General features: G+C 44.3%; 1 protein-coding gene across 2 annotated transcripts in view; it reads right to left on the reverse strand.

The window, feature by feature from the left end:
* Positions 1-23,790, reverse strand: part of rnf24 (ring finger protein 24) — an 81,765-nt gene that overhangs the window by 38,234 nt on the left and 19,741 nt on the right. For both annotated transcript variants that reach the window (XM_084318137.1, XM_084318138.1), the window contains exon 2: positions 373-522. In XM_084318137.1, coding sequence (XP_084174263.1) covers positions 373-515 — 143 coding nt within the window. In that variant the 5' untranslated portion in view covers positions 516-522. The remainder of the gene's footprint in view (positions 1-372; positions 523-23,790) is intronic.

The raw sequence follows: 23,790 nt of genomic DNA on the forward strand, positions 1-23,790 counted from the left end.
GTATAACTTTAATTCGTAAAATACTTTTTAGGTGACAAATAAAGCCCAGGGCAGGCAGAATCAGAATCCTGGTGATGGCCGGAGCCCAGGGCAATAAATTAGTTAAACTATTTCAATCACTGTCCATTAGCTAAATGTAACTGCTACCTTGTTGTGTAATATCCCTTAAATGTCTGTGGCACTGAAGCGAGGGTCGGTGCAAACAGTCATTTGATGTCAGGATTTCAGGGCATGTTTAATGAATACTCGACTAACCAAAGAGACCCCTGTATGGCACTTGTGGTTAAGAAACCCAAACGGCAATGCCAACAAACCACATAATTCACAACGTTTGAACAGACAGTCTAGGCCAGAGGGCGCATTGGGTCTCACCTGATCAAGTAACAGCAGAAGAGAAGGCTGAGGATGAAGACAAAGATGGCCGTCCCAAACACCACGATGTAAATATTAAGGGGGAGGTTCTGGAACCCTATGTTCGGCATCCTGAAACTGTAGTGCTGGAAGTCGGAGCTCATGGATATTCTAAATGGAGAGAGAGAGAGAAAACATGTGCGATGAGAATCGTTAATGCCTGATTGATTATGTGATAATGGTGAGGCGATGAGCCGTATTTTACTCATGCAAGACCTTATTCAGGTAGTAAAAAGCTCTATTCAGTAGGGCTGGGAGGTATACCGAATATACCAAATATTTTTACTCTTTTTAATACAGTCAGCCATGATATATAGGCCTACATGTTGTAAAAAAAAATATATACCTACTGCTAATAGCAATTTCTTTTTATTTACTGTATCTGCAAATGTTTTTTGCAGCAACAGCAGTATAAAAAAAGGGAAAAGAAAATAATATTTTTTTATTAAATAGCCCAATTGACAATTACAAGATAATGACATAAAGAAATTAAATAGTAAAAAAGAAAATCACATAGTAAATTTGTACTGAAAAATGAAATACCGATATGTCGTCAAAACTATACATGATATGATATTGTGGCCATATGGTCCTGCCCTGCTATTCAGGCTAGAACAGTATAACTAATGGGCTAACCACCGGACCAGCCTGGGCGTCCTGAGATTGAACTTGACACACACCATGGGTCTGACTGGATCTGCAAACGACGTGCTCTGAACAGATGGGAGTGTTTACCTTTGACTTAATTACTGACTACAATCAGCTGAGCAGGTACAGCTCACTGCTTTCTGATGCAGCCTGAAGACGGTTGACCGAAACACTGTTTTTAAACCAACGCTCGTCTTTATGCGATCCTTCACTCCTGTGTTTGAAACTGCTCGCTTCGGATCCGCCTCCTCTGGGAGGTTCTGCAACGTTGCCTCTTTTGTTATAAAATAGGCCAAGCAGACTGTTTACAAAAGGTTTCACGTAAAGTAGGGTGACCAAACGTACTCTTTTGCCCGGACATGTCCTCTTTTCACGCCCTGTCCGGGGCGTCCGGGGGGGGGGGTTATTAATTTTTTCTCCCATCCCAATTTCGTATCATCCAATTCTACCCTCCCCTATCTCGAACGCTGTTTCATGCCTCCCACAAGCCGGCTGTAATGTGGACGAAGCCATACATTGCACGAGTCCCCTCCGGTACTCGAGGTAGCAGCCGTCGCATCTTTTCACCTGCACAGCGCGATCTTTCAGCGTCAGGGGTCTGCGCTTTGGAGGGACGCCGCCCCCGTCGCTTCCTGATTCTACTGCGCAGGCGCACCAACCGACCTGTAGGAGTCGCTGTCCACAACGTCCGATCCCCACCCATCAGTTTTCCCACCCTCTAATACTGCCAATTGTATTAGTACGGACGACCAGCCAAACTGAAAACAATGTGGAGAGCTGGGCTCGAACCCAGCGTCTCCAGCATTGGTGGTGAGTGCCTTGCCCACTGTACCACCTAGCCGCCCTGGGGGTTTTATAAATTCATGGAAATGTCCGGGTTTCATTGTTTTTCAGTTTCAGTTTCACGGCCCTTTGCGAGCATCTGAAGGCTCGGGACTGCATTTTCCCCCAAACATATAAACGACCGAATTAAAGCGTTATTTGTTGCCGTTCGAATGCCATCTGAATCGCCAAAATCCGTGCCTCGGTTCTCGAGTTACATGCCGATATGTCAGGCGTGCAACTCTTTACTTGGCGCGCAAGATTATCACCCCGGACTCCCGAGGCTCCAGAAGTCAATCATCCGCCGATTGCGAAAATTATTGGTCAGTGTTGTAACTTGTAGCCAACAATGAGTGTATAGCTTTCCAGTGATATCCCACATGGGGGTGTGCGAATCAGGGATCTAGGTGAAAATTTACAAGCGAAGACAGGATCAAGTGATAAAAATTCCGAATTAATTTACTTGGATGAGGAAATAGAGAGATGGAGACCTTTTTTCTTGGAACACGGTTTACCCGGATGTCTCTAGTCTATACGACTCATTTCTGAATGGATTTTTATAACATTTGGATAAGACTTCAGGCTATGGATTTGCGGTGTTTTCCAGCTTATACAAAAAATATATATATATATTATTTTGGAATATTGCAACTACTACACAAAAACGTGAGTACACAAGTTCAAGTTCAACTCATTTTCAACCCTATGTTACTCATTAGCACTAAAAGTGATTTTTCTTTATTGTGTATGAAACTTCAGAATGTTAAAAAAGTGTTTTCAAAAGAGACCATGCTTATGCATGTGCTATAAGCATAAAGTATAAAGGTAAGTGTCATGGAATATATTATCATGTCATTATAGATCTGTGTTGAAATGCATATTCTATCATACATATTCGATAAGCCTTGACTAGTTTAATATAGGTCAACTAGCAGAGCTCAAAGACACTAGGGCGACAGTCTGGCTGACGTTCAGTGATAACAACCTCAAACCTCAAGGGTATAGGACAGATAGACATTTTCAAGTAAATCACATCTTGTTCTTTTCTTCTTTAATCTTGACTCCAGTTTTGTCTCAGGGACAATAAACCTTTAGACTTATCTTCTGTTTTTATTCTCTCTTCTATGTTAAATCTATGTGTCATCTTAATGTACGTCATCATATCTGATATAATATGTTACGTCTGACAACTGTGTATTTAACATATGTCTGAACAGAACTCTTGGTCATTTTATGGCCAGAGGCTAGTGGCTACTGTGTGAACATGTGTCTTTGACTGTAAACTGAACTTTCATTGTGGCCACGGTGAAATAACCTTTCTTCTTATTGTTAAATAAACGTTCTTATTGTTAAATAAACCTTTCTATTATTAATAATGACTCAGAATGATTTGTAAACGGCTCATCGTTTATCCTTAGATATTTCCCATTACATAAGCATTGCAAAAAAAGTATGCAGTCCTCCAGTTCAAGTAAAAAAAAAATGCCACTTTTCTGGGCGCATGTTATGTGGTTAAATTTGGGATATTGCAACCACTGCAGAAAAATGTGAGTGCAAAAGTTCAAGTTCAACTCAAGTTCAGACCTATGCTACTCTATTTCATTAGCACTAAAAGTGATTTTCCTTTTTTGCATTAGTAACTTCAGAATGTTATCTTTCAAAAGAAACCAGGTTTATGCATGTGCTATAAGCATAACGTATAAAGATAAGCTTTGCAAAAAAAAGTATGCAGTCCTCAAGTTCAAGTATAAAAAAAAATTGCCGCTTTTCTGGGTCCATGTTAAGAGGTTAAAACAATAAAGGCATCTTTGAGTAAACTTTGAGTAGAGATTCAAGATTCAAGAGGTTTATTCATCACATACAGTACAGTACATACACAAGACATAGTGAAATGAAGGTGGCCATGCCCACTTCGATTGTGCAAAGTATCATTAAGTATCTCGAGGCTGGGGCCAGCATGTCCTCTTTTTTGGAAATCAAAATATGGTCACCCTATGTAAAGCATGTGAGCCGATACTTATTTACAGCCACACACTCTATAGAGGTCGCTCAAAAATATCCAAAGCACACAAAAGCAACGCCTAAGTCAGGATAGGATGGCGGCAAAACAGGCTATATTCAGTGAGAGTGTGTGTGGCACCTGGCAAGTCCTCCCTCTACACAGATGGGAACTAGGACATGACCAGACTTGCCCGAGTCCCTCCAGAAGAGGGGAGGAGGAGACAAGAAAGACCACTGTAGACCACTGTTTTCCTTTGGGCACTCTCTGCAGGAGCCCTCCCCGGGAGCCCTCCCCACACAAAAGGACCCAACCAATTCACACACAGCAGCGCTAAGAGTTCCCCCTCCTCCCCACTCAGCCAGGCCAGTGGAGAGAAACAACACAACGCTACTAAGCCCAGCCTTCCGAACCCTGTAAGGCCCAAATTAAATTGACATTATCAACTTCAGAGGCCAGAATGTGGGACCTATAAACAGATTTACTATCCAATAGCATTGTGAGACTGAACAACAGGACCCATTGACTATGTAAATGTGCAAAAAAAATTACTTTAAATAGCTAAAAGCTAAAAGTGATGTTGTGATTTTGCAACCGAGGGTCTTACAGGGTGAGCCATGCTACTCAACACCACCCAGATCCATGCACGGGAGACAGGACATACACACAGTAACCCACTTCCCCCGTACACCCCCCCCCCCCCCCCCCCCCACACACACACAGAGACATAAACAAAAGCGTCTCACATATGTACACATACACACACACACACACACACACACACACACACACACACACACACACACACACACACACACACACACACACACACACGCACACACACACTTACCCAAGCGGTGCCTTCATGCTGCAGAGAAGAAACCACCCTATAAATCTACCGCACGGCCCCCTCGGCGGGAATAACAACGCTGTTCATGGTTAAGGGCCTCGCCAATAGTCACAAACAGTGAGTGTTGACTGGCCTGGAACCTACGCCCCGCCCCCCCCTGCTCTGCCCCCGTTTGCAATGGCTCCACGCCAAACCCCGGCTCTCTGTCTCTTTCTGTCTCTCTCTCTCTCTCTCTCCGCCTCACTTTCCCTCTGATTACCAAAACACTGCCACCCACGGGCCCCGGGTTCCCTCCGCTTATCTGAGCTCACAAACACACAGCCACCACCGCACACAGGCCCCTGCCTGGTCCACACACCGCTTATCTGAGCTCACAAACAGGCTGGCCGCCGCCGCCGCGTGCCTCTTTTACAGCCACATTCCAGGAGTGTGCAGAAGTTTGTGCGCGCACATGCACAGTACACACACGCCTGCACGCGCTCGCGGGCACGCCTCCCCGGGGGAAACATGAAACCTACACTCGCTGACATTCCATTCTGCAGAGCCTCTAATGTAGGTAAATATGAAGAGGGGAGACTCTGCTGGGTCCAACGGGCCCCTAAATACTGAGGGTCGATCGTTACCACTACTATAACCCATGTCACGTGTTCCAAGTATCGCTCAATAAAGACAAAACGGAGTTCACTTATAATGTGTAAGCAGCATATTGTCAATATTTTAAATCTACGTTGGACATGTTCTCAAAATGACATACTTCCCACATGCGAAAGCTGAGGCTTTTATCCAAAGCGACTTACAAGTTCTGTACGACAAGTCATCAGGAAGGGCACAACTCTATCAGCTGAGTAATAATGTTCATCAAAGTGCTACAGTGTAGGTTAGTATATTAGGACAAGTGCATGACAGTAAGGTTAGTTGGGGTTAGTATACATGTACATATATATATATTTTTTTTTCAGATAATGGTTGAAGAAGTGCGTCTTTAGTCGACAGCGAAAGATTGGACGGGTTTCGGCTGTCCTAACTGGGGTGGGTAGTTCGTTCCACCATTGTGGGGCAAGGACTGAGAATAGGCGACTTCTCTTTGATGACCCTCCCGGAGCTCGGATAGGAGTGGGTCTGAGGCGGCCAGAAGATGCAGAGCGTAGGGGTCTTGAGGGTGTGTAGTTAGAGACCATTGACCGGAGGTAGGCGGGAGCGGTTCCCATGCCAGAGAGTATAGACAAATTGTCAAATATTCATACTTTTTTAATAGGGGAAATACTGCCCAATTTAAGAATTCACGTGTTTAGATGTTCGGACAGTACTATCAGTATCTACAAACTACAAACTAAACCCCTCTATGGTATTATGCATAATATGGACGAATTCAGCTTAGAGTGTAGAATTCAGCGGTCTTACCATATAACCAGAGTAGCCTAACCGGTTACCGCTTCATTCTGATGGGGAGGAATTTTATCTTCCCACTCATCCGTCGTACCTGTCCTTATAACCCGGCCTAGAACTTGACTCTTCAGTAAGCATGAGCAGGGCTGACCTGACATAACTCCACTTGATAAGACAAACGCTTAATCTTCCCACTGCTTCCTTAAAGCATGCCCGAGGGGTGGAGAATTAGATAACCGCCGAGAGGAAACGGTGGTTGAAAGGCGCTTCTAAAGCCACGTGGAGAAATTCAGACAGGACGGATCTATTTTTTTTTTTGTTTTATATACACTTTTTCTCCTTATTTTCTATTTTTCTCCCATCCCAATTTCGTATTTCCAATTCTCCCCTCCCCTGTCTTGAACGTTGCTCGACTATGCCCCCCACTGGTCGGTTGTAGTGAGGATAGAAGCCTTGCATCACATGTCCCCTCCGGTACACGAGGAGGCAGCCTGTCACATCTTTTCACCTGCCAGCGCGGACTCTCAGTGGCGAGGTGTAACGCATGGGAGGCTCACACTAACCCCGCTACTTCCTGTCTCTGCTGTGCAGGCGTCCCCCAACCGACCTGTAGGAGTCGCTGTCCACAACGTCCAAATCCCCACCCATCGACTTCCACCCTCTAACTCTGCCAATTGAGTTAGTATGACGGCCGGCCCAAGCCGGAGGCAATGCGGACACCCGGATTCGAGACCGGAGTCTCTTGCATTGGTGACGAGCTCAATCTCCGCTGCGCCACCCAGACGCCTCAGGACGGATCTATTTCAAGGTGAGCCGAGGGCTTGGGATCAACATTCCAGTAAGGTCCCTTCTCTGCTCGGGATCAACATTCCAGTAAGGTCCCTGCTCTGGGTTCAGTGACAACAAGCTCCGTATCAACAACAAACCCTACAGAGCGCTCGTAATTTACTTATCTCAAATACTCCCCCCTCTGTTCTTGATCCTATAATCACAACTGTTGTTTGCTTACCTCTGGGGGGGGAAGGGGCGGGGGATTGAGATAGGTCAATTGCATAAGGTAATTTGCATAAGTGAAACACAGGGGGAAAACAACAGCTTAATTGAGGCTGGATTTACATTACGGTTAGACAGATCTGATCGGAGATCTGTGTTTTATAAACGTACAGACCGCGTTACAATCGGATCTGGGTCATCTAGGGATAAGAATCATGTTGGTTTTGTTCCTGTGCAAAAACTCGTCTCCAGTGACACAAAGCGTTCCATTTGGCGCCGCTAACAGCCTGTTTTTCACTGGTTTGCTTTGAACCAGGCTCAGCCTACAGCAAATAATAGGCCCAGCCTCGCTGTGGCATGAACCGGATCTGCCCACGGAACTCTCCTTCTCTCTGTCTTCACCCAGTCTGAGCCAACGTTGAGAAGCAGGTTGCTGGCAGCGCCACACACAGTGTTAATGCAACCTGATGGACAACATCCAACCGCTGGTCAGGCTCCAAGAGAGGGGGCTGTCGTTCAGGTTATTCTCCCCAGGAATTGTTAGGACTCACAGTGGCAGTGAAGATGGTTATGCTTATCATCATAAGCAAGTGTATGATAACTAGCTCAAGGACACGTCGTCGACACACTGCTGGGAAGAGCCGGAATCTAACCGGGAACTTTCCGATTGCCAGACGACCGCCCTACCCCCTGAGCCACTGTGTACTCTGATTGCCCCCTGACTCATAACTGACTCATAACTGGCTAATAGACGATATGAATACAGTTGTGTAGCTTGTTTTGGTTTTAGTTTCAGATTGTTTCAGAAGCTGTTTACAGTCGGGGTATAGACTATTTCCGAGAATCTATTTATTTCCTTGGTAAGCCTTGGATATGTTAAAAAATAAACTTGAGCAGAGACAGAGACAATGCATGACTATGGTTGGTTGATTATAGTCGGTTTTGTACCAGTCATGTACAGGCACTGGTGGAAAGTGAATAAGCATTTCTACTCAAGCACTGTATGTAAGTATAATTCAGAGGTACTTGTACTTTTCATTTTAGGGAACTTTGCACTTATACTCAAAGGAAATATTGTAATTTTCATTTAATAATAATAATAATAATAATAATAATAATAATAATAATAATAATAATAATAATAATAATAATAATAATAATAATAATAATAATAATAATAATAATAATAATAATAATAATAATAATAATAATAATAATAATAATAATAATAATAATAATAATAATAATAATAATAATAATAATAATAATAATAATAATAATAATAATAATAATAATAATAATAATAATAATAATATTAATAATAATAATAATACATTAAATGTATAATGCACTCTATATCTGGAAAGTAAACCAAGTCTCAGAGTGCTACAGAGTAAAAACAGACTATAAAAACATTAGGCAGTTAAAGAAACAAGCCATAAAGCATAAAACAAGGGATAAAACACACAAGGCATGTATAAAAAGGTTAACACTAAGGGAAGGCTTTCGTGATGAGGTATGTTTTCTTTTAAAGGAAGCAGTGGTCTGTGGTGCTCTGAGGTAGTCAGGGAGGGCAGTCCACAGGCGAGGAGCAGCCGAGTCATGCATTGTCTCTGTCTCTGCTCAAGTTTATTTTTTAACATATCCAAGGCTTACCAGGAGCTTGGTCCTGGGGGGAAGGAGGCGGTTTGTGTTGGCGGAGCGAAGGTTACAGGTGGAGGGTTCCGGGGTGAGGAGATCTTTGAGGTAGGGGGGAGCGTTTCCGTGGATGCATTGATGGGTCAGAAGTAGGGCTGCAACGATTAGTCGACGATTATGAAAAATCGTCGACGAGAAATTGTTGCGTCGATTAGTCATTAAAAAAAAATTATATATATATATATATATATTTTTTTTGCACTACCTATCTTTGTGAAAGTGGCTTCTCAGCTCTGGTCCAGCCAGCTGAAGACTTCTTAGCTTAACATAACAGACCGACAGTAAGTTTGGGGGAACTAACGGGATAACTGGGGATGTTGTTTGGTCCTGACAAGAGTCTCAAAGCAACTCTGAGGTCATGCTCAATGTCCAATCTGTTCCTCTGCTCTGTCTTCAGCTGGACCAGAGCTGAGAAGCCACTTTCACAAAGATAGGTAGTGCAAAAAAAAAAAAAAAAAAAAAACATTTTTTATATAATTGTTTTTTGATTAGTCGACTAATCGAAAATATTATCGACAGATTAGTCGACTACCAAAATAGTCATTAGTTGCAGCCCTAGTCAGAAGGGATATTTTGTATTCAGTCCGGGTGGTGATGGGGAGCCAGTGAAGTGAGTGGAGGATGGGTGTGATGTGGTCATGTTTACGCACTCTCATCAGGATCCTAGCAGCGCTGTTCTGGATGTATTGGAGCCTCTGGAGACTCTTGCTAGGAATCCCGATGAGAAGTGCGTTACAGTAGTCCAGCCTGGAGGAGACAAAGGCGTGGACCAGTTTTTCAGCATCTGGGAGGGTGAGTGTGGAACGGATTTTTTAAATGTTCCTGAGGTGGAAAAAGGAGGTTTTGCCAATGTGTTTGATGTGGGTCTCGAAATTTAGGTGGGGGTACATTTTTACACCAAGGTTGGTGACGGACTGACGGTGGATGAGAGGAACTTCACTACATTCATCTGAACCCATCAGTTACTAGTTACTTTGAATACAAATATTTTGCATAGAAAACATGGCAAAAATGTATGACGAGTATGTACTTTCAAATTTGATGCCTGTCAACTTCAAGAGGACGTAATCAGAGCAGCATAACTACTGAACCACATACCACTTTAACATACTGTAAACTTCAGAGGTCAATGGTTTGAGGGTTGAATGCTCGCAAGCACTAGAATACACAAACATCATGCAGAATACATACTTTTGACTTTTGATACTTAGATATGTTAAAGGTGAACTATCTTATAAATGGCCTTTTTGAGTGTTTAGCATTGTTTCCTAGCTATGTGAACTTATATTAATATGATCTATGTCTCTAATTCTCATATTGGCGCATTCTTCCAATTCTCCTCTCACAATATTTACCCTCACTGAACTGAGTCATCTGAAAATGTGCTGATTTGTGATGTCAGAGAGACACAGCTGCATGATAATGTGGCTGTGTGGCATCAGGCTCATGATGAGCTGCACACAGTGGTTGGAGCCCAGGCTCAAAACGGCTCGAGATCTTGAGGTAGACAAATGCTGTTTTTGAGGACTTGATTAGAAATACAAAACAATGAATAAAAAAAATAAAAAATTACAGAGGTGTTCCATAGACTCACAGGAATTGTGTAAAAGTGCCCAAATAGTGAAAGAAATTGTAAAATAGTTCCCCTTTAAATACATTCAATATCAGGGCGCCCAAGTGGGCGAACCATGTAAAGCGCTGCGTCGCGAAGCGGCCGACCCGGGTTCAATTCCCGGACCCGGCGTCATTTGCCGAATGTCTTCCCCCCCGCTCTGTCTCCCGTTGTTCCTCTCTCTCTCTCTCTCTCTCTCTCTCTCTCTCTCTCTCTCTCTCTCTCTCTCTCTCTCTCTCTCTCTCTAACGGACTGCCTGATAGTAAAAACAATAAGAATCTACCAAAAACATAATAATTTTTTTTTTAATACATTCAATATCAAATACTTCTCCACTTTTACTTAAGTAACATTTCAAATGGAGGATGTTTACCTTTAACAGAGTACTATTTTGTCCGGGTATTTCTACTTTTACTTAAGTAAAGGAACTGTGTACTTCTTCCACCACTGTGTGCAGGACATAGGGAATATATTATGGGATTCAAAATTAAGAGCTTCCTACATTTAATTTCATTCGCCTATAGTTGATAGATTTGTCACAATAATAAAAATGACGCGGGGGTCCTTCTTGCAGAAGAAGATTCCCTCTTGAGGTTCAAGGTGACTTCAGTCTTCTGCTCGGCGTTGTGAGACAGCCCTCCTCCCCCTACGCCTACGGTGTCAGGATTCGCTGAGCTAGAGGGTCTTGGGTACACCCAGTCGAGAAACCTTACCCCTTTGCAGTAAACAACCCATTTAGAAAACTTTTTATTTGAGGTGTCGCCCTCCTGTCAGAACCACAGGCTGGCGTTACAGAAAGGACCTGCATGAATAACACCGAACAAAATGTGGGGAAAGGAAAGTGTGTGAATAAAAGTGTCAGCTCTATGCCAGTTACATCTCTATGTCAGTTATGGTTCTGTGTCAGTTACAGCTCTATGTCAGTTACAGCTCTATGTCAGTTACATCTCTATGTCAGTTACGGCTCTGTGTCAGTTACGGTTCTATGTCAGTTACGGTTCTATGTCAGTTACGGTTCTATGTCAGTTACGGTTCTGTGTCAGTTACAGCTCTATGCCAGTTACATCTCTATGTCAGTTACGGCTCTGTGTCAGTTACGGTTCTATGTCAGTTACGGTTCTATGTCAGTTACGGTTCTGTCAGTTACGGTTCTGTGTCAGTTACGGCTCTATGTCAGTTACGACTCTATGTCAGTTACATCTCTATGTCAGTTACGACTCTATGTCAGTTACATCTCTATGTCAGTTATGGCTCTATGTCAGTTACGGCTCTATGTCAGTTACATCTCTATGTCAGTTATGGCTCTATGTCAGTTACGGCTCTATGTCAGTTATGGCTCTATGTCAGTTATGGCTCTATGTCAGTTATGGCTCTATGGCAGTTATGGCTCTATGGCAGGCCTTTAGGCTCTATGTCAGTTATGGCTCTATGTCAGTTACGACTCTATGTCAGTTACATCTCTATGTCAGTTATGGCTCTATGTCAGTTACGGCTCTATGTCAGTTATGGCTCTATGTCAGTTATGGCTCTATGTCAGTTATGGCTCTATGGCAGTTATGGCTCTATGGCAGGCCTTTAGGCTCTATGTCAGTTATGGCTCTATGTCAGTTACGACTCTATGTCAGTTACATCTCTATGTCAGTTACGGCTCTATGTCAGTTATGGCTCTATGTCAGTTATGGCTCTATGTCAGTTACGACTCTATGTCAGTTACATCTCTATGTCAGTTACGGCTCTATGGCAGTTACAGCTCTATGTCAGTTACAGCTCTATGTCAGTTATGGCTCTATGGCAGGCCTTTAGGTTCTATGTCAGTTATGGCTCTATGTCAGTTACGGCTCTATGTCAGGCCTTTAGGCTCTATGTCAGTTACGGTTCTATGTCAGTTATGGCTCTATGGCAGGCCTTTAGTCTCTATGTCAGTTATGGCTCTATGGCAGGCCTTTAGGCTCTATGTCAGTTATGGCTCTATGGCAGGCCTTTAGGCTCTATGTCAGTTATGGCTCTATGGCAGGCCTTTAGGCTCTATGTCAGTTATGGCTCTATGGCAGGCCTTTAGGCTCTATGTCAGTTATGGCTCTATGGCAGGCCTTTAGGCTCTATGTCAGTTACAGCTCTATGCCAGGCCTTTAGGCTCTATGTCAGTTATGGCTCTATGGCAGGCCTTTAGTCTCTATGCCAGGCCTTTAGGCATAGACTCAAATGACTCCAAAAAATGCTCTCTGTCTTCATTTCATTCAACTCTCTAGTTACTATTGAAAGTGTGCACAGCAGGATGTTTCACAATCAGTGCCCGACTTCACAGGAGGCCCAGGATGCCAGCGACAGGTTCAGGGCTCGGCTCTGCAGGGTTTCCCCCCCAGTGTATTACACGCCCGGCACACCGCCAGGCCTGTCTGCCCCCCCCCCCCTGCCGTGCCCAGGCATGGGGGAAGAAAACATAGCCGTATATATATAACGCTCCATTTCTTTCACTAAAGTTAGTTACGGAAGCTGGACTATTCACCTGTGTTACAACAACGTGAATGCAGGTGAATGTTCTTTACCTCTCACTTGGACACAGGCTACACAAAGCAAAGGGAATAACTCCTCCTATCCCCCAGACAGAAAGGTTTGACGTTAAATGTCCCTCTCTTCTCAGCTGCTCTAGGTCTTGCACACCTTCTTTATTATGGATTATTCTCTCTCTCTCTCTCTCTCTTTAGCTTTACGATGCTCCCTATCCCTGTTCATGTCTGTCAACCATAGGACATCGGTTTCTCCCCAATCTGTGTCTTTCTCTTTTTCTCTCTCCCTCTCTCTCTCTCTCTCTCTGTGTCTCTCTTTCTCAGTATGTCTCTCTCTCTCTCTCTCTCTCTCTCTCTCTCTCTCTCTCTCTCTCTCTCTCTCTCTCTCTGTGAAAAAAGCCCAGTTTCTTCTTCTGTATACAACATCCCCCACAGCCACATTTTGCTATTTCAAAATGTTTTTTTTTGTATTCCAAACTCAATTCCATGATTTTGTTTGTTATTTTTTAATTTTTTTCATCTGTCATTGTGGGTTGGAATCTTTCTGTCGATTAGTGTGGTTAGTATGAAAGCCTCTGCTGGCAATTCCCCTTAAATTCCAACGTTCAAATCTACCAATTAGTTATATTGTCCTGTCCCGTTAAGGAAAACACCTAAATTGTGTCTCCGCTTGTGGAAAGCACCTAAAGAATCTCCACCTTCTTAAAAGAAAAACACACTTCTATATGCTTCTCTGGTGCCGAATGGCTTCCTTCACAGAGTGCATCTAAAAATACCTCTCTGTCTGTCTCTCGCTTACAGAACTGAAGGGCCCACTCAGCCACTCAGGACACAACAAACACCACTCAGCTCGCTTGGCTGGAGACGCTGAGACTAGAGGAGATGACAATGTGAAACGTACACAGAACAAACTTAGGGCTGAGAGGGAGGGGGGGGGGGCACCGCCTATATTGCACAACACTGGAGGCCGGCCTGCTTTAATGTGCAGCATACTGATGTACACCTAGAGACAATACATACAACACTGTGGGTGGCCTGGACGCCTGAATGCCTTCTACAACAGAACTTTGTTTCCGTGTCTCTGATTGGCCAGGTCATTTCTGGTCATGTGACATGTACGCCCCAATCGTGGGACCGCAAGTTTCTACACTGGTTAAGCTTAGGCGCTCTTTCGAAGTTGGTTAAGGTTAGAGTTTATCTTAGTGCATGGCGATAGAACGCCTGCCCTGATTCCGACGGTTAAGCTTAGGCACTCTTTCGAAGTTGGTTACGGTTAGAGTTTGTCTTAGAGCATGGCGATAGAACGCCAGGTAGTTTGCAGGCTGTTAGACCCGGAAATAGGCGCAGAACTTGCTGTCCCACGATTGGCGCACATGTCACATGACCTGGCCAATCAGAGCGCAAAACTCGAACGCGGAAATGAAGTTCTGTTGTAGAAGGCATATACGCGGCCTGGACACACATTATAGCCTGTCCCGTTTACCAGGGGTGGGAGAAATAATCCATTTGTAAAGAATGGGAGTGAGCTTGGGAGAGCGTCTGTCAGTGTATAAGTGCATTTGTTGTCTTGTTTTTTTGTTTTGTTATGTATTGTATTGTATGTTTTGTATCCTATGTTAAGGACCCCCTCGAAAACGAGATAGCATATCTCAAGGGGTTTATCCTTCAAATAAATTTCAATATATATATTTCAATGGCAATTCTCGCTTTTGACGATTCTGCATTGACGCACACAATTCAATCATCGACTTTCTAAGTGTCGTTTTCTGGGGTTAAAGAGTGTTATATTCCCTGGCCTTGTGTGTTAATTGAAACCGTCCAACAGTAACTGAAGCAAATTGACTAGAGTGCCGACACGGGCTTAAACCACAAAGTGCAACAAGAGGTGTTATGCAGTGAACTAGTGTAAAGTGTAACAAGAGGTGTTATGCAGTGAACTAGTGTAAAGTGTAACAAGAGGTGTTATGCAGTGAACTAGTGTAAAGTGTAACAAGAGGTGTTATGCAGTGAACTAGTGTAAAGTGTAACAAGAGGTGTTATGCAGTGAACTAGTGTAAAGTGTAACAAGAGGTGTTATGCAGTGAACTAGTGTAAAGTGCAACAAGAGGTGTTATGCAGTTAACTAGTGTAATAAAAAAAAAGGATTAAATCTAAATGTATTGAATGGGATTTAAACAGAACGGGTGATGCATTGAGAGTCGTTTCGATTTAATCATAGCCAATCAAAAGATCCCTGGCGATTCCCACGCATAGCGTTTAGCGCAAAGCTTGGGCCTTGGGGCAGATGTGACTTCGCTCTGTGCCTCTTCCTCATCCCTCGTCCTCCCACCGTCTGCCAGTCTCTCTTGCACATGTTCCTGTCCTCCCACCCTCTGTGTTACATAACCAGTAGCGAGGCTGTGTGCAGCGCAACACCAAATTCCTGAGAAATGAGAGCGCGAAGCGCGACGGAGCAAATTGCTCGTGAACTCCTTCCTGCCTCGCAGATGTAAACAAAAGCCTAACAGTAGTCATGTCCTCCTGGCTGACAAGAGGAACGGAACGGCGGCAAAGAGAGAGAGAGAGAGAGAGAGAGAGAGAGAGAGAGAGAGAGAGAGAGAGAGAGAGAGAGAGAGAGAGAGAGAGAGAGAGAGCGAGAGAGAGACAGAGACACATGCTGAGAAAGAGAGACACAGAGAGAGAGAGAGAGAGAGAGAGAGAGAGAGAGAGAGAGAGAGAGAGAGAGAGAGAGAGAGAGAGAGAGAGAGAGAGAGAGAGAGAGAGAGAGAGAGAGAGAGAGAGAGAGAAGAGAGAGAGAGAGAGAGAGAGAGAGAGAGAGAGAGAGAGAGAGAGAGAGAGAGAGAGAGAGAAAAAGAGAAAAAGAGAAAGACACAGATTGGGGAGAAACCAATGTCCTATGGTTGACAGACATGAACAGGGATAGGGAGCATCGTAAAGCTAAAGACAGACAGACAGACAGACAGATGACAGAGAGAGAAAGAGAGAGAGAGAGAGAGAGAGAGAGAGAGAGAGAGAGAGAGAGAGAGAGAGAGAGCTGGGGACATGATCAATGTCAGGTTCACTGACCGCTGCATGCGGTCAGTGGAGAACCTGGTTGGTTTGTCCTCGTCTGCTCTGTACAGTAGCTAATAGAGTTCAAACCTTAAAGGGTCGAGGCAGCACTGCTTGATGTGAAGATGACCGATGGTTCTTTTAATAACACTTGTGGAGGATAAACAGAGCTTGTCTCCTCCCTCTGAAGTTCCCTCTACTCAACCCCCCAGTTTTATTGTTCCCCCCTACCCTCTCCTGGGTATAAATAAGGTCCCACTATTCTCTGTCTGCTAATCTATTCAGCCCTGGGTCGTTCACATTTCCACATTCTGGGTGTCCTAGGGGGGAGACTTACATAACATAAGGTAACAGGAAGATAAAGAGGCTAAAATAGAATAGGGGTGACACCCAGTGAACACGTCCCTTTGTCAGGTCTCTGAACTGCAAAGAAATACTACATAAATAAATAGGATAATCGTATTATTATTATTATTTCAAAAGATGATCACTCATATTGTTCTTTTTTTTTTTTACTTTTTCTCCTCCTGTTTTTCTGTGTTTTTCTCCCATCCCAATTTTTTTTTGTCGTTATGCCAATTCCCCCTCCCCTTCCTGGTCGTTGCTCGCATGTGCCCCCCACTGGTCGGTCTAGGGCGCCCTGAAGTCTATCAGATGCTTCCTCCGAGACATGATAGGAGACAGCCGGACTCTCATTGGCGAGGTGTAACGTGTGGGAGGTCACACTACCCTCACCATCTCCCTCCCTCGCTGTGCAGGCGCCCTGACCGACCTGTAGGAGTCGCTGTTTACAACGACCAGGATACCACCCCACCGGCTTCCCCTCCCGCTGACTCTGCCAATTGAGCCAGTATGACGGCCGGCCAAGCCGGAGGCACCGCTGACAGCCGGATTCGATACCAGTGTCTCTCGCGTTGGTGACGAGCGCTTAGTCCGCTGCGCCACCCAGCCGCCACTCATATTGTTCTTGAAGGGTGATACTGTAGCTTCAATCTGAACATGCAGTGATGGTGACATGCATCTTTAGTCCTGCCATAATTAGACATTAGCTTGATGAGGTGGACATGGCCTGGGTTATAATAATCATAAAACACACTGATGTTCCTCCTGGCTGATGATCCTACGGTGTAATGTGTGTCAATAAAATCCGATCTGACAATCTGTTTTGAGGTTACCTTCAATGCTATGCTTCTCAACAAGTCATTTTGAAGCGAATCAATGAACCTAACTAAGTGTTTACATTGGAAATCCTGACGTCAAACACAAGCAACTTTATGCAAACATCCGCACTACACACACACACACACACACACACACACACACACACACACACACACACACACACACACACACACAGAGGCTGCTAGAATGAGAACATGAGTGAAACAGAGAGGTATAGAGGCTGCTAGAATGAGAACAGGACTGAAACAGAGAGGTATAGAGGCTGCTAGAATGAGAATAGGACTGAAACAGAGAGGTATAGTCAAGTCAAGTCAAGTCAAGAGTTTTAATTGTCACGGCATACAAGTATACAATGAAATGCGGGGGGGTCTTGCCCACAGCGATTGTGCATAATACAATAATAATAATATAATAATATAATAAGAATCCAATAGAACGACATTGTGCAATAATACAAGTAATCAAAGTAGGGCATATCGGTATATGTACAACTGTTTTTACAGAGCATGGTAGGACATGCTAGGTCCTGTGGTAGTGCAATACACTGTTAGCTACGGATGAGGCACTGGGTCTGTATGTACACTGCTATACAATGCTATATTATACAATCTTAAGTTATACTATACTATTCTTAAAGTGACCTTTCCTTTTGTAAAGTGACCATAAGTGTGAGCGTGTACAGCATAAGTGTGTGTGTGCTCATGTTAAAGTGGCTGCTAGTGTGTGAGCGTGTACAGTGTGTGTGTTGTGTGAGTGCTCATGTGTGCTTGTGTGTGGAGAGTTCAGTGTTCAAGGCTCTGATGGCCTGGGGGAAGAAGCTGAGCCGAAGTCTCTCTGTCCTAGTTGCTGGTGTTCGCAGGCGTTTGCCTGACCGCAGCAGCTTGAACAGGCTGTTGTTGGGGTGGTGACGGTCTTTCATTATTCTGCAGGTTCTGGTAGTGCAATACCCGTGGTACGCTCGGCTGAGCGTACCACTCTCTGTAGGGCCTTCTTGTCCTGTGCCGTGCTGTTTCCATACCAGGCAGTGATGTTTCCAGTCAAGATGCTCTCTACAGCTCCGGAGTAGAAGGACTGGAGTATCTTCCCAGATACCGTACTTTTCGGACTATAAGCCGCGGCTTTTTCCCCCATTTTTCGACCCTGCGGCTTATATAACGGTGCGGCTTATATGTGACTCGACGTGACCAAACCCGAAAATGTAAAAATCAAAATATTGCTTTTTTGACTGCATTGAAATGTTATTTATCTGTTCCCTTATTTGCTAAACTTAATACAACTTGTAAATGAGTTAATTCTTGTTATTTGTCTGACAGTATTGTGTCCCAATGCTAATTACATATGGTAATTAAACATTAAAACACCTGCGGCTTATAGTCCAGTGCGGCTTATATATGTACACATCATTCAATTTAGCTGCTGCGGCTTATAGTCAGGTGCGGCTTATAGTGCGAAAAGTACGGTACTCTGAACTTCCTTAACTGTCTCAGGTGGTAGAGGCGCTGCTTCGCCTTTTTTACAACTGAGTCTATGTGTGTTGTCCATGTCAGATCCTCTGAGTGGTGTGTGTGTCCCCTGCTGTCTTCTCCTAAAATCCACGGTCAGCTCCTTGGTTTTACCAATGTTCAGGAGCAGGCTGTTGTCCTGGCACCAGCGTTCCAGTACCTCAACCTCCTCCCGGTAGGCCTTCTCGTCGTTGTCCGAGATCAGCCCCACCACCACTGTGTCGTCCGCAAACTTCACTATGGAGTTGGAGCTGAACTTGGCCACACAGTCATGTGTGTATAGTGAGTACAGCAGGGGGCTCAGAACACAGCCCTGGGGGGACCCGATGCTCAGGGTGATGGTGTTGGAGTTGGAGGTCTGACCCCCCACCCTGACCGCCTGGGGCCTTTCACTCAGAAAGTCCAGTATCCAGGCGCTCAGAGCGGAGCTCAGACCCAGCTCGATCAGCATGTCCACCAGTCTGGTGGGGACTATGGTGTTGAACGCTGAGCTGTAGTCAATGAACAACAGTCTCACATAGGCCCCATTCTGGCGGTCTAGGTGAGAGAGGGTGCTGTGCAGTACTTGGGAGACCGCATCAGTGAACCTGTTTGGCCTGTATGCAAATTGCATAGGGTCCATATCACTGGGGAGGCTGCTAGAATGAGAACAGGACTGAAACAGAGAGGTATGGAGGCTGCTAGAATGAGAACAGGACTGAAACAGAGAGGTATAGAGGCTGCTAGAATGCATAATCTTTTTATTTTATTTTTTACTGCAGACATGTTTAGGGACCTCGAATAGTATACCCATACTAACTTGTTGAAAAGGACACAAGTTTGTCCCCTTTAATGAATTCTAGCCATACTCCCGACTTTGTATCTCAATCAGGGTGACCACTGACCAGTAATAGTAGCTTAATTGTGTCCTTCAGTGGATTCATAATGGCTGGTGTACCGGCAGTCTCCGGGGCAACAGGAAGTCTATCTCTGGGTTCCATTGCAGGCTCAGGGGCACAGAGGCCCATCAATTGTAATCAGATCAGCGTATTTCTTACAGAACACCTCCAGTATTTTTCCACACACACACACACACACACACACACACACACAGACAGAGACACACACACACACACACACACACACACACACACATGCACACACACACACAGAGACACATACACGCACACACACACAGACACACACACACCCGCGCACGCACACACACACACACACACACACACACACACACACACACACACACAGAAGGAACTGTTATCCATTGACAAGCTGCTTGTAAAAAGGTGCCACTCCAGAGAGCCATTAACAAATCACTTCGATTGATCATTCTCCTACAGGCCGCTTCAATGGCTTTTTCATTGGTTAGTCCTACATTTCAGTCAATTAGCAACTTAGGTCTCATTTAGTTCAAGGATCTCACCGTGTAGCTATAGGATGTTGCCCTCCTAACAGGTACAAGCTTAAGGGAACACGCCAACGTTTGGGGAAATTTGCTTATTTGCCATCTACCCTGGAGTTAGACAAGCAGATTGCATACCTTTTCTTCTCTGTGCATTGCATTAGGTTTAGGGAACAGCCGCACCGTTAGCCTAGCTTAGCATCATTCCCTGGAAGTAGGTGTTCCAGTGTAGCCTAGTTCCCAACAGTCACGAAATACACTCCAAATATGACTCCAAAACGTTCCTGTAAACATGTTGTGACCTGTCTATTTACCGCGTGAAAAAAATAAATGTGACATTTTCATTTCTAAGCAGATATGAACTATTTATTTGACCGAACCACTGCTGCCTGGGCGCAGTGATTTCATCACCTCAAAAGCCCTGTTTTTTTTTTGGTCAACTGGGCACTAGGGCAGTCGACTAATCGATCGAAAGGAGCCGTAGTCGACTGCCAACCTCTTAGTCGAATGCAAAATATATATATATATATATATATTCGTTTTTTTTTTCTTTTTTTGTAATTTTTTTCTCTCATTCTTTCCAAAAGAAAAGACGCCTAGAATCGTGGCTAATGCTAATGGCACGCATACCAGAGGCTAACTGCCTAAGAAAACAGGCACAGAGGCACTGAAAGAAAATGTCACCCATCTAATGAACACACTAGACTAGACAAATATGATATGATATTGATCAGTGGACCAATTGCATGCTTTTGCAGAGGACAAGAAGCCTTCCGTCGACTCCTTCAGACATTAAGCACCCCCACAGCCCAAATGGAATGATAAAAAAAAAATTAAAATTAATTGTAAAAAGAATATTTATTTTGTTCAAAAAAATGAATTTCATAGTCGACTAATAGTCGACTATCGGCTAATTTCGGCCAATCAAAGTCGACTATCCAAATCCTTAGTCGGAGACAGCCCTACTGGGCACCACTGTTAACAAACCTCAGGATCTGTAGCACACATTTCACCCATTTCACTCTCTCACCCATCGCCCCCAGACGGGGCTGTCCTCTCGTAGGACATCAGTCCTTTACTGTAATTGCTCGGTTTGCTCTCAGTAGACTTTGTCAGTTGATTAGTTGATTTGTATGCTTCCCCCCCCCCCCATGCTGAATAATGTGTAAATGTGTATTATACATTCTTATGGAATGAATGATACAAAAAAAAAATTATATAAAAAAAAAAAAAATTAAATAATTTTGAGTAAATTTTCATAACGCGATAATTTGCTGTGTAATTAATTAATCTAATTAACGCGATAAACTGACAGCCCTAGTAATGTCATGTCGTTGGCTGTGAGAGCAGCCCCACTGCACCCAGGCAGCGCAGCCGAGTGAAACCTTGTCACAGTCACGAAAGGGGCTACTTAATTAATTAATCCAATCCACTTTATTTATAGAGCACATTTAAAAACAACAAAGTTTACCAAAGTGCTGTACAAGTCCCACAACATAAGATAAAAATATATATATATATATTATAATATATATATATTATATATATATATATATTATAATTAATAAAAAAAAGATTCGAAGCTTCGAATTAAAATCGAAGCTCGGCCCCGAAGCTTCGATTGCCAAAAAAAGCTTTGAAGGTCAGCCCTAATAATTATGCCAACTTTATGCTCATGTATATTTTGTGTCTACGTCACTGCTGTGAACTACTTTGGGCTGTAATTCTTGTATGAAAGGTGCTATACAAATAAAGTTGATTATTATTATTATTATTATTATTATTATTATATAACTTTCACTATGTACAAAATTGGCCATAACAGACAATGTATCAATAGGTTATTGGTTAGTATCAGCCAAAATGTTCATATTGGTGCATCGCATCCCTAAAACCCCAATCCATTAGTCAACAAATCCTGTGACTATATTAGTCCACTAAGAATGTCTTTAGTTGAGCCCTGATACCAGATGTATCCAAGGAGGAGCAGCATAAATCATGCATGCATATTGTGTTTTGATCCTGAAACGGTCTATTCTCAATTATCCTACAGATTATGAGCACATCTAACAGGGTTACTGAGCACCTTCAGACTGACGGTTTGGTTGCGAAACACAGTGTTAGGAACAGTGCGTCATTGAGTACTCAAATTCCTGGAACACAGTCACACACACACAGACAACACTGTCATGCCTCACATGCTCAGGTGTCCCTTGGGAACTTAAATAGTGCCCCTTAGGCACCTTAATATAGGTCCAGGTCCTACCTGTGTTTAAACTACACACTGAAAACAGTATAGACCCAGTCTGTATTTATCTCTATGTTAAATTACAATTGTGGCTTCCAGTCATTATGAAAACAAGATAATTGACCTTTAGTCATGTCATGTTTTAAGCCAGGTCAAGCCTTTGAGCCAGTTCATGTTTTTGTTTTTCAGTTGAATTATATTTAAAGTTCAAGGAAATCCACTGTTAAAAAAAGTTTTTTTTAAGTTCAATAAATGCATGATCTTTCCAAAGTCAATGAGTAATCGTGTTAAATAATCATGATCTCAATATTGACCAAAATAATCGCCATTATGATTTTTGCCATAATCGAACAGCCAACCCACCTATTAGGTTTCACCAATCAAGTGCCACGTGAGGAAGACATCTCTGCACTACACAACCTAGAACGTTAGGTTATGACTATAACCAAGTTCTGTTAGCTAGGGGCGATGCTTGGCATCGCCTTCTGCACTATCTCGCGTACGTGCACGCGTACTGAATAAACCACAAATGTACCTCTAATACCAGTATTAGTCTGACCACACCCCTCATCAGCTTACCTTCATAAGCAGGTGTGTGGTCACCTGCTCTCCTCCTTCCCAAGCTTTCACCACAAGGTGAGGACAAGGGCTGCAGCGGCGTCCGATGCCAAGCATCGCCCCTAGCTAACAGAACTTGGTTATAGTCATAACCTAACGTTCTGTATCGCTAGTGGCTTAGCTTGGCATCGCCTTCTGCACAAGGGAGGCCAAGCGGAGCCACTTGGCTGACAAATACACCCCGCTGACAGCCCCCCAAAACCATCAGAACAGGGAGGGCCGAGCCCCCCCGACCCCCCCTAATGGAGGGTAGCCCCCCTATTAGGGACGTCACGGGAGGGCGACGGACCCGACCGTGCGAAGAGGCACTCAAGCAACTCAACGCACAGGGTGAGCAGACCGTGGCTTGACCCACGACTACACACACGCACAACCCGCATGCCACCCGGGAACGAACGGAGGAACAACCTCGTTACTGCCCCCAGAATCACGGGGTCAAGGGCAAACCCAACCCCGTGGCAAGGCCGTAGCAGCGGAGCACGAAGGAAGACCCAGACCCACCAAAAGGACTGGACTCCCTGGAATGGGGGCCCGGAGAAGTCCATGATGCCAGCATCAAGACCCCACCAGGTGGGCACGTAGTGCCCCGCCCCCCACATCGCCAGCGTATTCGGACAAAGGCCCCTCAGTTACTGCACCTGGTATTCCCAGGCGGAACCAACCAGGCCAGTAAGCCGAGCGGGCCCCGTCCCCCCAATAGTACACCGCCTGGCACACTGACCCTGCAGAATAGGCAGTCAGCATGGCCGTAAGCACACAAAAAAGGTTAACCAACGGAAGCAGGCAGCGCACCGGGGAAAAACCAGGCAACAGGCTGTTAACCCTAGCCTGGAGACTGCGGACGAGACAGGCGCCAGAGGGGAC

The sequence above is a fragment of the Notolepis coatsorum genome, assembly GCF_963971535.1.
Source record: "Notolepis coatsorum genome assembly, chromosome: 7".
Lineage (NCBI taxonomy): Eukaryota > Metazoa > Chordata > Actinopteri > Aulopiformes > Paralepididae > Notolepis > Notolepis coatsorum.